The 11,827-nt window shown below is 34.3% G+C and overlaps 1 protein-coding gene across 6 annotated transcripts in view; it reads left to right on the forward strand.

The window, feature by feature from the left end:
- The window catches only part of CFAP206 (cilia and flagella associated protein 206), a 33,002-nt gene that overhangs the window by 15,093 nt on the left and 6,082 nt on the right, over positions 1–11,827 (forward strand). For 5 of the 6 annotated variants that reach the window (XM_045188545.2, XM_045188541.3, XM_045188542.2 and 2 more), the window contains 4 exons: positions 1,918–2,037; positions 4,020–4,218; positions 5,760–5,900; positions 8,831–9,024. In XM_045188545.2, coding sequence (XP_045044480.1) covers positions 1,918–2,037; positions 4,020–4,218; positions 5,760–5,900; positions 8,831–9,024 — 654 coding nt within the window. The remainder of the gene's footprint in view (positions 1–1,917; positions 2,038–4,019; positions 4,219–5,759; positions 5,901–8,830; positions 9,025–11,827) is intronic. The other variant, XM_045188543.2, reaches the window with a different exon arrangement.

Below are 11,827 nucleotides of genomic sequence, written 5' to 3' on the forward strand. Positions count from 1 at the left end.
TAATTGCCCATATATACATGATTTATTTTGGGGCTTCCTATTCTGATCCATTGATCTATATGTATGTTTTTATGACAATACCATACTGTTTTGATTACTATAGCTCTGTAATATAGTTGGAAATCAGGAATTGTGATGCTTCCACGTGTTCTTTTTCAAGTTTGTTTTGTCTGTTTGGGGTCTTTTGTGGTTTCATACAAACTTTGGGATTGTTTCTTCTACATTTATGAAAAATGCCATTGGAATTTTGATAGCGATTATCTAAATCTATATATGGCTTTGGGAAATATGGGCATTTTAACAATATTAATTCTTCTAATCCATAAGCACAGAATACCTTTCCATTTATTTTTGAGGAGTAACTTTACAACTAAAACCTCATTGTGGTTGTGGACAAATTCTTTTTTGGTAAAATGTAAACAGAGTGATTATTCTAAGGCATTAACAGGAAAAATCAAAAGTTCTGTATACCTCCTCTGTGAGTGGACCCTAAAAACATATGTGGGGAAGAAGATTTAGAATATCTGTAATTGTAGGTTTTAAGAAGTGTCATGTTTCCTGGCCAGTGTGGCTCAGTTGGAGCATTGTCCATACACCAAAAGGTTGCAGGTTCATCCCCCTGTCAGAGGCAACCACTTGATGTTTCTCTCTCACATCAATGTTTTTTTTTTCTCTCTCCCTTTCTCTCTCCCTAAAATCAATAAACATATTTAATAAAAATTAAAAAAAAAATAAGTGTTATATGTTGAATGTAAGTTTTACTTTGGAGGACACATGTAGATTTATTTGTTTCTTGTTGCTATTGCACAAATCTAAAGACTTTAAGAACTTCCTTTTCATATTTGATCCCTAAAACAGAACTAATAGACTAGGGGGATAAATCTCTGTGAGGCAGACAAAAGACCCATTATACAGGACAGATAATGTTATATGGGAGAATGAAACAAGAGGAAGGAAGATTTTTAAAGGGTAATATGGGTAAAATTAAAACAGAATGCCTGTTACATTTGTGAATAAAAGTTTTTATTAGTTGAAGTATAGTAATAATATTTGATATTTCTTTTGAAGTAATTTTTTTGTTATTTAAAATAGTCTAGTAAACATATAGTTAGGCTGTAGATAATTGAAAACTCAAATGTGCTTTTTGCACTTCAAGTAAATGTCACTCTTTTACACTGTACTGAAAAACCCACACCACCACCATTTCTGATCATACCCTAGGCAGTACCGTATAATGGGTAAGAGCTGGGCTCTCGCTTCTGATGGTCAGGGGTAGAGACATGATTCTACCTCTTATCCACTGTGTGTCCTTGGGCAATTTACTTAGCTTTCTATACCTTGGTTTTCTTATTTGTGCTTACCTCTTTGTGTACTTATTAATATAGTGTTAGCGCATAGTAAGAATAACTGTTGTTATTTCAGACTCAGCATTCAGCATCTTATTTTCATATTACTGTTGAATCAGAAGTATATAATTTTCTTTTAATACTGAGATTTTTAGGATTTTCTACATTCTTGAATCTACTTTTCAAAAATTTTGGTATCAGAATAGTTTTCAGAGGAACACCTCATTAATTTTATCATTGAGGAATGGAGAAATAACAGCAATGCGAAGCTGTGTCATAGGATCCACTTCTCAGGAACTGAGTATAATTGCATTTATACTGAATATCAAAGAATACCTGTATACATTTGAGAAAATGTACAGTCATTGTGTTTTTAAAATGTACCCTCCAACCATCACTTCTGGAGCACCATCTGTATGCCAGTACAGTTCTTGGTGTTGGGGATACCACGAAGAACAGAATCCCTGCTCTCACTGAGCTTACCTTCAAGGGAGCAGGTAGGACTTAAAATAGATATGATTTTTATAGTGAAATTATTAAAATATTAATGCAAATTATGTTGTCTTCACAGTCAGAAATAATTACTAGTGCTCAAGAAGTGGAAATGATGACAAAACAGTTAGGAGCCCAACTTGAACAATTGAAAATGATTGTGAATGCAAAGACAGCTGTCCCAACATCACAAGTCTTTGTAAGTATCTGTCGTCAACTTTGACTTTATTTAAGGGTGAATATACTTTTGGGTTCTATAAAAATGAATCAGAAGTAATTAAAATTATATAGGGTGAGGCAAAAGTAGGTTTACAGTTGTTTCTATGGAAAATAATACAATTAATAAATAATAATACAAGAATAAACTGTTTTGCATACTTACAACTATAAACCTACTTTTGCCCAACTCTATTTACTTACTAAAAATGTAATATTGGTTTTATACAAGTTGATCCTGTTCTTGATGGTTATTTTGTAGATACAGTAGAAGTTGGATGACAGGAATCCTATAGTATGCATTTGCTACTAAAGGAAATGTAGGTATATGTAATAATAACCATAATATCAATATTGGTGGTGGCAAAGAAAATAATCCATAATACAGTGTTGAAAATGTGTTCACAGTAGCTGGTTTCTAACTGCCTTCGGCAAAGAGGTGATGCAACTAGTGACTTTTCTGAAAAGACAGATAATAATCACTGTGATTAGTAGGCCTGCATTGATGCTGACTTTTCAGATTATCTGTACCATTTTATGAACAAATCTGATAGCCCCAAGGAGAAGTATAAGATGCACGTGAAGTATTTATACAGTGTTTTGAGGCTTTGGTAATTTTCTATAATCATTCCCAATATTTGATTTTAAAACCTAACGAGGTCTGTCCAGAAAAAGTCCAGCCATCATTAATATAATAAGAATGGTTTGCACAACATCGATGTAACCTGGCAGCCAAGGAGAGTGGACTGGAATGTGCATGTGTGAGCAATGACGACTTCACTGTACTAGTCAGTGCAGGTGGTAGACATCATTGAGTGAGCATGTGTACTATGTGGCCATTGCATTCAAAATGGCTGAGTGAGTAGAACAATGAATCTGCATCAAATTTTGTGTTAAGCTTGAACATTCCTCCACGGAAACTATTTGTATGATTCAGAAGGCCACCACTGTGGGCAGCTGGTGATTGACAACTTCATCACAACAGCACACCCACTCATGCATCATGTCTTCTGAAGAGTTTTTTGGTGAAACATCAAATCACTCAGGTGACTCAGCCCCTCTACAGCCCAGATCTGGGGCCCTGCGACTCTGGCTTTTCCCAAAACTAAAATCACCTTTGAAAGGGAAGAGATTTCAGACCGTAGATGAGATTCAGGAAAATACGATGGGGAAGCTGATATTTAGTGGAAGAACTGTGTGATGTCCCAAGGAGCCTACTTCAAAGGGGACTGAGGTGTCATCGTCCTATGTCCAATGTTTGTTGTATCTTGTATCATCTTCAGTAAATGTCTCTATTTTTCATATTAAATGGCTTGGATACCTTCCGGACAGACCTCATATTTTAAGCCTGATTAGTTTTTTGTTTGTTTTGTAAGTCAGTGATCATTAATACAAATACAAAAATTTTTATCTCACTAACCTAAAATCTTTAACTTGCAGCTCACAGAACATGCCCCAAGAGATATTGCTAGACTTTCCAAGTTCTCTTGAATCATATCATGCCAGATTAAGTCTAATAATGAGTAAAATTTAGCCTTATTTATATAAAAAAGAAGTTATTTTCCCTTTGACCTTTTGAGGTAAAGCATCCATAAATCTTTGTGCTTTCAGGCATGTCAGGAAAAAGAGGAGAGCTTTATTTTCTCCAAAGTATACCTTTACTTGTACTCATAGCCACAAGGTCATTTGTGGTGCCTGCTGTTTGGAAATAGGCCAGGTGATCAAATGTGTTTGGTTTTTTGAGTGTAAATTAGCTGTATAATAATCATATCAAAATAAAATGCTTTGAAATAAAATACAAGTTTATTTTCTCATAATTTATGGATCCAGTTTCTATCTAGGTTCTGTTGTTTAATTTCATAAGCCTTTTACTTGTCTTAAGAAATAATTTCTTTATTTTCAATATACAGTGATTATAATTTTATCAAACCATTACATTTTTAACATTTTTTTTCTCTTACTTAGCCCATCTTCATTGCACTTTCCAACCTGTGGACTAGCCTTCAGGATGAAACTGTTTTGATTGGTATCCTCACTAATTTAACTACTAACCTTGAGCGATTTCTGGGCATTCATGAAATGCTCTTTCCTGAAAAAGTAATACAGGATCTTCTTGGGGAAGTGTCTGTAAAAACTGATATGTGTCGATTGAAAGAACACATGGGTAATAGAAATCATCCATTATTTCCTCTTCCTCTTAAAATTACCTCTAGAATAATGTCACTCTTTTGTTTTAAAATTTTCATATTGTATTTTCTGATAAAGTATTGGACATCTTTCTTGATTGTAAGATAATTTTCATTATTAAAAATTTGGAAAATAAAAAAATGTAAACTGGATATCTTATTATTCAGTTAACTATTCCTAATGTTATGGTTAGTGTTTCTATTATCAATGATTTTCTGTGCTTATGTGTTTCTACTATAATATTAGTGATTTTTATTATTGATTTGTAGTAGAAAAGGATATTAATCCTTGCTGTATTTGTATAAAGTCTCATTTCTTTAGAATGCTATTTGCCTCAGATTCAAGTTGAAATTTATAAACTTAATTTTTCAAAATTAATTGAGCTTATTTTAGACCCTTTAAGCGATCCATTGATTCTTGAAAACCTGTCTTTATTACTAAATTTCTTTCTACTTTTTTGTTCCCTCCTATCTTAAAGACAATTTAAAACTCATGAGAAATGCCAAAATAGGGCCTGGCACTTGAGTTGTTGCCTAAAAAGAAAGTTTGTCCAGAAGATGAAATTAGATAATTTACTCTCCAAATTTCTTTTCAAATTCTATTTTTGTAAAAGGGGAAAATAAAAATAAAGCAGCAGTTTCCATTCTTAAACTGTTAGAACACATAAAATCTAAAAACAAAATCAAAGAGACTCAAAGGCATGCTTCCAGTTATTTTTCTTACTGATTTTATTTTTATTAAAACAGCATATCTATGCAATTACTAAATTAAATTGAAAAGTTAAAGTCACTTCAGCATAGATATTACACTTAACTATATCGGCAAAACAGTTTACTTGCAACTTAGATTTAGACGTGTTGTTTCCCACCATACATCAAAACTTCATATTCCCTAAAACACTGTCAAGATATTGCTCCAGTGAATTAGGAGACCCAACGTTATTCTGAAAGAATTTAATTTACACTTGCTACATGTCATAACTGTTGAAGGCTTTCAGGCATACTAGGAAATAAAGAGGGAACGTTTATTTTCTCCAAAGTATGCATTTACTCCTAGTTGCAGCACAAACTCATTTGTGGTATCTGCATTTGGCATAGAGCCAGGCACAGAAGTGCAGTAGGATTGCGATAGCTAAGAATCTTGGGTATCAGTGTTTTATAAATGCATGTTTTTATTTGTGGAAAAAAATTAGTCAATTTGTTTATCAAATGTAAATAGATTAGCCAACTGACACCAGGAAGAGTGTTTAAAGTATAAAGAACAAAAATTGTACACCTTGTTAGAAAATTAAATTACAGAGATATTTCCTTGACTCTTTCTGTTCAGAATGTTCTCAACTGTTTCAAGAAGCAATAGTCCTAGTATATAAGCATCATATTCAAAGTATTTTGCCACCTGGTATAAAATGCTGCACCATCTTGAATGAAGTTGATCCATTTCTGTCACATAGCAGCTAGTTTCTTCTGCTCATTTCCTTGGATTGTTTACTCTTCCCATTGTCCTCCTCTTTCATTTTAGAAGAGAGAGTACATCCGGTAGATTACAGAAAACAAGAGTGGCTTTTCCCAGAAACAACAGCAAATTTTGATAAATTGTTGATTCAGTATCGGGGATTTTGTGGTTATACATTTGCTACAACAGATGGTCTTCTCCTTCCAGGTATATCATTGGAAATAATATTGCTCCCACTTCCTTATTTTTTTTATTTTAATGAAGTGCTGTCACTGTCACTGACTTGTTCACTTTTTAAAACTTTATTGGATCTGATGGTGAACTAGGAAAGGAGCTACAAAGATGATCCAGACAGTGTTCATCTTTGACATGCTCACAGTATAATCTGGTAGAATGACATAAACAAGAAATTATAATTCAAATGATAAGTGATAGAATGTGTATATGATAAAATATGGATGTTGTAATATCATAAATGGGGGCTGATATATATGTCTAGTGATGGATGGCAGAAATGCTACATGAGCCCTTGTTGGTGTGGCTCAGTGGATTGAGTGCCAGCCTGCAAACCAAAGGGTTGCTGGTTTGAATCCCAGTCAGGGCACATGTCTGGGTCCCTGGTCAGGTCCCCAACAGGGGGCATGTGACAGGCAACCACACAGTGATGTTTCTCTCCCTCGCTTTCTCCCTCTCTTCCCCTCTTTCTCTAAAAATAAATAAATAAAATCTTAAAAAAAAAAAGAAATGCTACATGACATTACTAAAATACATCATCCCCCAAAGGAATTACTTGAAAGAGAATCATTAATTTGACTGATATGATTATTTAAAAATATTCTCTGTGACTTTATGGTTACATTCCACTAACATGGATCAGGATTTCTGTATAAGACAGGTACTATTTAAAAAATGCTCAATTTCTTATGAAATAATTTCTCTTGCTATTACTAGAGCTTCTCTAAAACAAACAGTAAACCAGAAATTGAGATGAAATAAATAATTATCCAAAAAGTCCTGTGTGAATTTGGGATAACCAGAAGTTGGCTAGGGCTAGAATGAAAACAGTTTGACAAGGTTGTGTGTTATTTCCCTTATACCATTATGTTTCTCCTTCCCTTTCTTCTTTCTTATTTCTTTTGTTATACTCCACAGTTGGGTATTCTTTTTTATTACAGATATTTTTTGGGATTGTGTGTATACAGGCTAGAGAACACACAAATTGCCTCGTATTTATGGTATTGGACTTTTCACAACGGGATTAACAAAAAGTTTACCATGGGAAACTGATAAAGTAGTTTTCTGAGACCCATATGAGGGTCATTGATACTGAGGAGAACACAGTCAAGATCCATGAAGAAGTAGAGCAATGGAATGTAGATTGATGTTCTCTTTCTTCTGTTTTTCTCTTTTGCTTTCTTTCCCTCTCCCTTCCTTCCTCCCTTTGAGTCATAAGAGACACAAACCCAGAGAAACATGAGTGTGTGATGACAGAAGAGGTAGTATGATGTGGTTGGAAAAGCTATGGGCTAGGATTCAGAAGTCTGATTTCTAGTCCCAGTTATACCATTAGTGAACTGAGTAACCTTCAGCAAATCTTATGCTTTCTGTGGACCTCAGTTTCCAACTCAGGAAAAGAAGAAGGAACAACTAGGAGGTCTGTTTGGTCCTTTCCAGCTTCCCCAAACTATGATTCTAAGAAAGGGGGAAAAGAGAAACGTAGAAGGCTTGTGGGGCTTAGGTTTTAGAATCCTCTCTGAGTAAGCTAGTGCTGGCTACTTTATTTCTATTTACTACATCATTTCCTGCTATATTATTTTCTGGGCAGCAGCAACCTGCACTTCCTGAGGGGGATTCTGTAGCACCTCCCTTCTTCTGTTGGAGACTGCAGACCACAATAGTTAAATCCTACCAGTCTTGGTCATTTTCAGATGACCTCACTGACTTCATTTCCTGCCACTCTTTCCCTTGCTCACTACTCCCGGCCTCACTGCCCTTCTTGTTATTCTTGAACATGCTAAGCTCATTTTCACCTCAGGGCCTTTGCACTTGCTATTTTCTCTCCTTGGAAAGCTCCATCCCCCAGATAGATGTATATATTGTCCCTCATTTTATTCAGCCTTCCCTAATGACCCAGTTGAAAATATCAACCTCGACCGCTGTCCTTTTACCATGTGTTTAACCTGCTTTACTTAGTTATTTTTCTGTAGCACTGATCTCTCTGGCCTATGGTATATTTGCTGACTTGGTGAGCACGGGGACTTTGTTTTCTTTTGCATCCTCAGCGCCAAGAACAGGGTCAATAAATACTTGTTGAATAAATGAAAGAATAAATAAGTAAGACAGAATTACTGTTTTCAATATAACTCCCATAAAGTATGTGGATATTTAATAATCCATACTTTATGTGGTAACGTTTCACAGTGGAAAATACTTTCCTTTTTTTAAAATGTTGGTTTGTTTATTAATTTATTGGTAAGTTAACATGACTTAGTTTATTTTTTTAAGATTTTATTTATTTATTTTTAGAGAGAGGGGAAGGGAGGAAGAAAGAGAGGGAAAGAAACATCACTGTGTGGTTGCCTCTCACGCACCTCCTCCTGGGGACGTGGCCAGCAACCCAGGCATGTGCCCTGACCGGAAATCAAACCAGCGACCCTTTGGTTCGCAGGCTGGCACTCAATCCACTGAGCTACACCAGCCAGGGCGGGAAATACTTTCTAACATGAAAACTTACATTTTGGAAAAGATGTCCCACTTTTGTAGTTCTTACAGAATTATTTTTAAAACAGTGTTTATATGGAAGTTAGTGTAGTTTAAGGAGATTTGAGAAAACTGCCAGATGATTGACCTCTCATAATAGACAGTTAAACACCTATATCTGGATGGTGAAATATTTTTATATAAAATCATGCTTTAAAATAAAAACATATAAAATTAATTAATATAATATGAGTTTCCCATAAACTATAATTTAACAAAATGTACACTTTAAAATTGCTTTTTGTAACATTTTAGCAAAATAAAAACGCAAGTAATGTTAAAAATTGAGTATAAAGAAAATGGTTCCATGGGTGCATTACAAACACACAGTCCCTTAATAATTCATAGCTCATTCAATTCCTTTTCTTATTTTTCAGGAAATCCAGCTATTGGAATTTTGAAACATAAAGAAAAGTATTACACTTTCAATACCAGAGATGCTGCATATTCATTTGCAGAAAACCCTGACAATTATATTGATTTAATTACTGAAAAGGCCAAAAAAAATGCAGAATTAATTCAACTACTGGAACTTCATCAACAGTTTGAAACCCTCATTCCATGTTCTGAGGTAAATGGGGTTGATATTTTAAGAATTTATCACACTTAAAAATATAGCTAATTTAGAAGTTATATTTTTGTTGTTCCTCATTCCATGCAGAGGGAGAGTCAGATGAGGGCCTTTACAGGTTATCTGAAAGGTGTTTGCATCTGAAGATAGAAACTAAGAAAATCTACAAAGAATAGTGAAAGCAGGATAAAGAGTCAAATTGATGAATTTGACTGGAGAAATCTAAATAAGAAAGACTACATGAAGATAGATAATTGAAACTACAGTATTTTCTTATCTAAAATTGAAGGAGCTCAGCACAGATAGCATATTGATAACATAGAGTTGTAAAATAATTTAACATTTAAATCACAAGTTTAAAAGGCCACAACATGCTGCGTTTGTATGTTGGTGCCTATTAATTCATTTAGCAGATGTTTACTGAGTCACTTACTGTGTACCAGGCGCTGTTCTTGGCACCAGGGACTCAGCAGTGTACAAAACAGATAAGAAATGCTGCCTGTACAGGGCTCACATTCTGCTGTATCTTCTCATTGTCTTCCTCTTTGTCTCTCATTTTTATTGTTCACCTTTTCATCATTCCTTCTGTTGCTTCTTTTGTTCAATTCCTGTCTTTTAAACTCACTAAAATAAAAACCTGAAATACATCGTATAAATTTTTTTAAAGTTTTCATCAACGTTTTGACTGTGAGGCAGGCGGGTTTGTGTACAACTGACCAGGTCGGCAGGGACCCAAGCAGTGACTGGGAAGAGGGTAGGATGGTGACAGTGAGGTACAGAGGGTAGTCTGAACACTTGGGCAAGGACACTGGCAACAAGCTAAGGAAAAACTGGATGGGGAGTGGTGTGGGGGGACGCTGTGGCAGCCAAGCCCTGGACAGTTCCGTTGGCGCTCTTATTCTAACACAGTGCTACCAGTCTATTAATGTGATACTCCTTTTGGATGGGGAATTCTCCAGAACATTATAGGTTCCTCCTGATGTGGAAAGAGATTGGCGTATGTAGTATCCTTCTGTATGAGGGCCAAATGGTAGGCGTACCATTTTTGGCTCAACTGAGAGAGGTTGCTCTCAAAATGGACCAATTTAACGTCAGTCCATGAGGCTTATCACTTTCCTATAACCTTGCTAGCACTTCCTTTACCGGGGCATATAATTTTTTGCCAATGTGATAAATTTAAAATGGTATATCATTATTGTCTTATTATATATTTTTCTGATAGTGGAATTCAGCACATCTTCTCACACCTATTACTTGTTCAGAGTTCCCTTTCTATACATTGATTATTCATAACTTTTGCCAGATTTTTTTCTGTGAAATTACTATGTCTTTTGCCCAATTTTCTATTGGATTTGTAGGAGGTGTTTTTTTTAAAAAAAATGTATTTCTGATACTAATTCTTTGCTAGATATATGTTTTGCAGATGTTCTTTCAGTGTGTGACATATCTTCTCATTCTCTTTGTGGTATCTTTTGATAAACAAAAGTGTTTCATTTTAATATATAATTTTTCATTTTTTCTTTCTGTCTTGAACTTTTATGTCTTGTTTAAGAAACCATCATGTATTCTTAGATCATAAAGATAGTCTCTGGAATTGTTCTTTTAAATATAAATTTGTCTTTCACACGAGAATCTTTAATCACCTGGATTTGATATTTGTGTCTGGTTGGAGGTGAAGATCTAATTTTAATTTCTTTCCATTTGAATAATGAATTGTCCCCAATTGTATGTTCAATACTCTCTCCTTTCCCCACTGTGCCTTATTTTTTTAAATATGGGCTTATTTTTTCAGGCCCTCTATTCTGTTCAAATATTCAGATTTTAAAAAATCCCTGTGCCTTTGCCTAACTTTATAAGCCTTAATATCTGATAATGTTCTCCCGTCTTTTTTTCTCTAAAGAATCTTGACTGTACTTGACTCTTTACTTTTCATGTAAATTTGAGACATTATTAGGTTCTACGGAAAACCTTGAAGGAATTATGAATTTGCATGTGTACAGACAAGAATGATTTGGTCTTGGTATCACTTTTATTTATAACCTACAGAGTTGTAAGATAGCTAAAGACAATGAAAGTTTAGAATCGAGTAAGGAGATAGGTGTGCAGTATGTAAAAAATGCATAGTTTTACATTAAGGAATAATTTTCCCCTATACATCTGGACTTGTTTTTCCCTTGCTTTCTGTTTACTATATTTTGCTGTGTATAATGCACACCCACGTTTTTGGCCCAAACTTTCAGGAAAAAAATCTTCCGTTTTAATTTTTTAATTCAATTTTTATTTATTTATATTTAGAAACAAAACTGATTATTGTATTCCAGAGTATCATTTTGCATATGGATATTGTTATTGCTTTCTAGAGTGATACTTTTAATACATAAGCATAAATAAAAGATTAAAAACATTTACATAGATACACAATTAGTACTACCCATGAATAATGTGCATCCTTATTTTTCCCTAAAAAATTTGGGCAAAAAAGTGCACATTATACACGGCAAAATGGTAATTCCCAGCTGTTCTTCAGTGACCTTCAATACCTGTGGAAGTAAGTTATCTCCCTCCAATGCTGTGGTCATTATTTACTTGCCATTTATTTATACTGTATAAATAAGTAATTATACAGTATAAATAATAGATAATTATACATTAATTATCTTTTCAGCATGTTTTTATTTGCCTCTTTATATCATAAGTTTATTTTGAAGGTAGAAATTATATCTTATGTTAAATGGTATGCACTCATATCTGTTGCTTGACTTGGGAAAAAAGTTAGTCTTTTCTCTCTCCTTTGTGCTATGAC

Source organism: Desmodus rotundus, chromosome 11 (genome assembly GCF_022682495.2).
Source record: "Desmodus rotundus isolate HL8 chromosome 11, HLdesRot8A.1, whole genome shotgun sequence".
In the NCBI taxonomy this organism is placed as follows: Eukaryota; Metazoa; Chordata; class Mammalia; order Chiroptera; family Phyllostomidae; genus Desmodus; species Desmodus rotundus.